Consider the following 6,353-nt stretch of genomic DNA (forward strand, 5'->3'; position numbering starts at 1 on the left):
AGATTGTGTTTTTTACTTTTGCAATTCCAAAGGTGTCATCTTGATAACTTTCTCAAAGGGCGAAGAGCAATCACAAAGACTTATGATGAAATTTTAAGAAAACTGTATTCGTGAGAAAAGGGTCAAGAAAATTAAATTAAGAATCGTTTTCCATCACAATAATGCACCTGCTCATTCTTCAAAAGTAGCAAGGGCTACACTAGGAGAATTTAAAGGGTCTTAATCTTGGCCCTAGACAGAACTCCAAAAATGCCTAAAAGAAGCATGATTTGAGTCTCTCAAGGACTCTAAAACAAACACTTTGTTATGATGTAAATCAAAGAGCCCAAAATTCTTTGGAGAAGCATTAGACATGAAGACCTACCTTCAGAAGTGTAAAGACCTAGATGGCAGGGTAGAACTGGCCAGGTGTTTCCTAGACTCTCTTTATGAGCGTAAAGAGCTGGCTGGTGGTTTCAAACTGCTGATCTTGGGGTTGGCAGCCAAACCCATAACCACTCCACCACCAGGGCTCCTACAATACTATATAGGGCAGGGTAATCCAACTCCTTAGGGTTTCTCAAATGATAAATCTTATGGGAGCAGAGGTCTCTACTATTTTGTTTCAATAATTTTGATTTCCCCTTTTTCGTATCAAAAAAGAATCAGAGTAAAAAGGGTCTTTAAACTTTTTTCAATTTTCAATTCAATGAAAGAAATGATAATGGAATGCACTGATCTGAATTTGTAATGTGGTAGATGAAGATAAAGGGAAATCTCTAAAAACTAGTAAAAAGGGAAAAGGCAATGGGTAATGAGAAGGGAGCTCTATCAAAGGTCCAACGGGTAACAGGATTTCCAGAAAATGAGGACAAAAAAATTAGAATCTTGAAGTACACCAAAAGTAAAGATGAGAGGCCAAGCAAGAAAATATGTGTTACTATAGGCAGCTTCCTAGAATCTAGCCTATGCTTAAAAACGAGACTGGCACAAATAATTAAAACTGGAGAAAAGGTAAAGGCAGTGTGATAAACTACAACTCAGTAAGTTACCGTCTTGGCAAGGAGAGAAAAAGAGGTACAAACACCTATCTTCTCTGGAAAATTGAATAGTGGCATTTACTTTCCAGTTTACACTTTGGACACGTCCATATAGAAGTATGTCCATGTTTAAATTGTAATTAGGAATGGTTGAAATATAACCAAAAAGAAGAAATGAAACGGGATTTCACACCCAAACAGAAACTATTTAAACTCTCTGAGGCCAATAATGCTGGTGGCTTATGGAGCACAAATTTCACTATTAGAAATCAAGAAATGTACTCTTTCCTTAAAAACTTCCTGCCCCAGAGTGGATATGGACTCTGCCCCTTAGGGTTTCCGAGGAAGCAAAAAGCCTCGTCTTTCTACCGCGAAGTAGCTGGTGGGATAACCCATCACACTATCAGGGTTGTCGCTTCGCTCAAACGGCCGGCAAAATATTTAGGTTCCCCGAAATGTGTATATAGATACTCAAAATTCGGGACGCAAGCAAAGCCTCAAGACCGGTCTTCCAGAAGTTGGTTCTCACTAACTCCAAGGTCGCCGGATGAGGGGCCGGCCCTCGGAAGAGGAATACCTGTATGCTGGGGTGCTGCGGCTGCCCAAGAACCAGACACCCACAGAGGCCAAGGCCACAGAGACAGACACGGTAGCTAATGTCTTTCCCAGGATGCGTCCGGCCATCAGCAACCCAAGGACGGCTTCGCCGGCTAGGCCGCAGCCTCACAGGCCGAGCATTTATCGCGCACTAGGACCCGGCCGCTCTCTCCTTTCTCAGAGGGATTTGCAACGTTTAGCTCGTGAATAAACTCAAGCTCAGCTTGTCTTCCAGTGCGACTAAGGAAATTAAGACCACCGAATTACGCTGTGCGACAGCCCCTATGCTAACCGGCAGGGAAGCGGCGACCCAAGCCCTATCACGTCACTGGGGCAAAATGGACGCTTTACGGCCGCGCCGCGACACGCCGTAAAGGCTGGGCGGGATCCGCCGTGCCCACGGTCGTCTAGAGATACGCCGTTGCGCATGCGTACCTGTAGGAGCGAGTACGTTGACGCGGAGGAAAATGGGAAAGAATCGTAAACGTGGAAGATTACGAGGAGCTGGGAAAGAAGAAAGGAAGGATATTTGAGAGAAATTTGTTACTATTTCTTTTTTCTACAGAAAGTGATACAGTCAACTGTTGGAGGTGCGTCTTGGTCATACCTGAATAAATCCGTGGTAATGAACCTGAGGCGTAGTGCATAAGAGTTGAGCCGCTAACCGCGAGATCAGCAGTTTGAAACCACCATCCGCTTTGCGGGAGAAATATGAGGCTTTCTACTCTAGTAAAGAGTGACAGTCCCGGAAACCCACGGGGGCCGTTCTACCCTGCCCTAAAGGGTTGCCATTTGTGAAAATTGACTTCATCAGAGTGATTTTGGGAGAAGACGGAAAGAAGTTTTCATCAAAATCTCCATCTGAGATTTTGTTGCTTTGTTACCATACTCCTAACTTCGTCGGATGTGGCCCTTCCAGCAGATGCGGTAAAAGAAGCTGAAATCGCCAAAAGGCTGAAACCTGCGTTAGAGTGCCCGCCTTTGGCAATCGAACTAAGCCAGGACACTGAACATTGGATTGTCCAAAGCAATTTATAACTTTACTTCCATTTTTCATTTTCATTATTACTATGGCAAATAGTTGGCCTTTAAATGTATAATCCGCTGTTTTAGCCACGTGGTTCAGGCACACACTCTAACACTGACTATTTTAAAACCCATAATAAAAATATTTTAAACTATTGTTCTTCTGGGTAGCTAAATGCTGTTTATGTCTCCTTGCAGCCTAAAAATGAACATCTAAATCCTGTTCTTTGGATGAGATAAACTTTGCTCTCACTGTTGTTGACAGCTTTTCATGTCTACTTAAACTGGACAGATAGTAAGCAGTCTGGTATGAGACTTAATTCAAATCTTTAGACAGGACAAATTAGTGGTTAGAAAGGATTAAAATGAAGAAAGAAGACAGGAAGAGCAATGGTCTCAAAGCGTGTGATCAGAGAAAGGGAGGTCCCCAAGGAAGTCCTCAGAGGAAGCTCTTGTGTCCTCGTCTTCCCGCTGCATGTTCCCTAAGGGGAGGTTGGAGTTGATTTAAAGAACTGCAACTTAGAAGACACGCAGCAGCCCTCGTGTCACCTGGAGGGACTCTGCTTCTTGGCTCAGTTGCCTGGGCCTCGCCCTTCTAAGGACCTGTTTTCCCGGAACCACTGGAGAGTCCTAAGCATACCAGCAGAACTGGTGGAAAACCACATGCCAAACTAGCTGAATATGACACGCCATTATTTAACCAAAATGACTTTTTTTTTTTTAAGAAATGCACATAACTTTAAGGGTACCTCAGGAGACTTGTGAGGCTAGAGCAAGTCTACCTAATGTTGTTCACAGTGTGCGTCTAGGGCTGTTAGTGGGAACCAACTCCTGCGCAGCTAACAACAATCACTGAGAAAAGCATCTTTTAAAATGGGCAAGACCCTTGGACTAACTGCAAGCTTTTCTTTCTTGATGTGTTTTGTTTTATTTTTTATCACTGGTTTGTTGTTTTGTTGTATAGTGTTGCTCTGTTTTCCTCTGTCTTGTTTTTGTGCATGCTATCATCTCCAGAGGTCTGTCTAAATAAGACAGGCTGGATGAACTATCTGGAGGAAAAACGACAGGACCGACAGTTTCAGGAGGACTTGGGATGGGGGGCGGGGGGTGTATGGAAGTTGTGTTACCAAGCCCAGGGAGAAGGGAACAACATGGGATCCAAATTGGTGGTGAAGTGGAAGTGGCAGGCCTGGTAGGGAATAATCAAGGGTAAGGTAACATAAGGAAGAGGTATAGCTGTAACCCAGGTGGGGATGGAGCATGATAGTGGGACTAAGTCAAGGGAAATAGAGGGAAATAGAGGAAAGAGCTAAGAGGCAAAGGGCATTTATAGAGGTCTAGACAAAGACATGTACATATGCAAATATATATGAGGATGGGGAAATAGATCTATGTGCCTATATTTATAGGTTTAGTGTTAAGATGGTGGAAGGACCTTGGGCCTCTACTCAAGCACTCCCTCAATGCATGGATACTTTCTTCTATTAAATTGGCATTCTTTGATGCTCACCCTCCCGACACAATTGCTGAAGCCAAAGCGGGTGAACAAGCAAATGTGGTAAAGAAAGCTGATGGTGCCCGGCTATCAAAAGAGATAGCATCTGAGGTCTTAAAGGCTTGAAGATAAACAAGCGGCCATCTAACTCAGAAGCAACAAAGCCCACATGGAAGAACACACCAGCCTGTGTGATCACATAGTTCCAAAGGAATCAGTTATCAGGCATCAAAAAACAAAAAATCATACCATTGGGTGCACACCTCCATGATACGATCGTGGAGGACAAACGGGTGCATAAGCAAATGTGGCGAAGAAAGCTGATGGTGCCTAGCTATCAAAAGAGATAGTGTCTGGGGTCTTAAAGGCTTGAAGGTGAACAAGCGGCCATCTAGCTCAGAAGCAACAAAGCCCACATGGAGGAAACACACCAGCCTGTGCGATCACGAGGTGTGGAAGGGATCATCAAAAAAAAAAAACCTTACCAGAGTGAATGAGGGGGAAGTGCAGAGTGGAGACCCAAAACCCATTTGTCGGCCACTGGAGATCCCCTCACAGAGGAATCTAGAGGAGGAGATGAGTCAGTCAGGGAGCGATTTAGCACTGATGAAGAATACAGCTTTCCCCCAGATCCTAAATGCTTCCTCCCCCTTCCACTCCCCACCCCACCCCCGCCACCACCACTACCATGATCCGAATTCTACCTTGCAAGTCTGGATAGAGCAGAGGTTGTACACTGGGGCAGATAGGAGCTGGGGGCACAGGGAATCCAGGGTGGATGATACCTTCAGGACCAGGGGTGTGAGGGGCGATACTGGGAGGGTAGAGGGTGAATGGGTTGGAAAGAGGGAACCTATTATAAGGATCTACATGTGACCTCTTCCCTGGGGGACAGACAACAGAAAAGGGGGGGAAAGGAAGATGCTGGATAGGGCAAGATATGACAAAATAATAATTTATAAATTATCAAGGGCTCATGAGGGAGGGGAAAAAAGAGGACTTGATGCAAAGGGCTTAAGTGGAGAGCAAATGCTTTGAAAATGATTAGGGCAAAGCATGTACAGATGTGCTTTATACAATTGATGTATGTATGGATTGTGATAAGAGTTGTATGAGTCCCTAATAAAATGTTTTTAAAAAATAAATGGGCAAGAGGATTCGGAATCCCAACTCTCTTCTTTTTCCATTTTTTCATTATTCAACAAATAGTTATTTACTGTGGGATAAGCTTGGGCTACCAATCACAAGGTTGGTAATTCAAAATTACCAGCTGCTCTGCCTAAGAAAAATCAGCTTTCAGCACCTGTGAAGATTTATAGTCTTAGACACCCTAAGGAGCAGTGAACTCTATTCTGTCCTATTGGGTCTCCACATGTCAGAATAAGCTCAATAGCAGTGGACTTATGCCCTGTAGCTAATGAGGCCGTTCGAACTCTCTTGGACAATGAGATCAGAATAGAAGCCTATGTTTTGTGTCAACCTGGCAAGGCCAAGATTCTCCCAGGATGTAGACACTACAACCATAATGTACTCATCTCCACAAAGGGATCTTCTGTGAGCAGCAAAGAAGATGTGGGAAGATTAGGGTGGAGTGCTACCCCTTAATCAGGTCACAGCCTGGACATAATTGAAAAAAGTTACCTTGAGGGTGTAACCTATGCCTCTTTAAGCAGACTCTGGGGGAAGTCTCCCTCATTAGTCTTACTGCATCCGGACCCTTTCTCTGTCTTCTCAACCTCTGGTTCTTGGAGCCAATGGCCCACTATATTGCCTGTCAACCACAGGGACTACCAGCAGCCTGCTGTATTGCCTTTCAACCTTGAATTCATTTGGCTCTGCCTCTGCCAGCCTATAGTATTTCAACCTCCTGGTTAGCCAATTATGTGAGTCAGGAAGAGCCTCCAAACATCTGACCTACAGACAAACCAAGCTGGAGATTTACCCTCTTCTACAAGTGTATGTCTATTTGTAAATAGAGTGATATATATATATATATCACTCTACATATTACATATTACTCTACATAGTGATATATAATACATACATATTATATCTCAACTCTCAAACTCACTATTATCAAGTCACTGCTGACTTATAGTAACACCCTTGGGTGTCTAAGACTGTTAAGTATTTAGGGGAGTAAAAAGCCCATTCTTTCTCCCAAGGAGCTGCTAGTGGTTTTGAACTGCAGACCATGTAGATCACAGCCCAACACC

The 6,353-nt window shown here is 43.9% G+C and overlaps 1 protein-coding gene across 5 annotated transcripts in view; it reads right to left on the reverse strand.

Annotated features, from left to right (window-relative positions):
* NUDT9 (nudix hydrolase 9) overlaps nt 1–1,957 on the reverse strand; it is a 43,399-nt gene extending 41,442 nt beyond the window's left edge. For 4 of the 5 annotated variants that reach the window (XM_075544042.1, XM_075544041.1, XM_075544040.1 and 1 more), the window contains exon 1: nt 1,597–1,957. In XM_075544042.1, coding sequence (XP_075400157.1) covers nt 1,597–1,703 — 107 coding nt within the window. In that variant the 5' untranslated portion in view covers nt 1,704–1,957. Of the gene's footprint in view, nt 1–364; nt 1,540–1,596 lie in introns of those variants that run through there. The other variant, XM_075544043.1, reaches the window with a different exon arrangement.
* Between the last annotated feature and the right edge of the window lie 4,396 nt (nt 1,958–6,353).

The sequence above is a fragment of the Tenrec ecaudatus genome, chromosome 3 (genome assembly GCF_050624435.1).
Source record: "Tenrec ecaudatus isolate mTenEca1 chromosome 3, mTenEca1.hap1, whole genome shotgun sequence".
NCBI classification, from domain to species: Eukaryota; Metazoa; Chordata; class Mammalia; order Afrosoricida; family Tenrecidae; genus Tenrec; species Tenrec ecaudatus.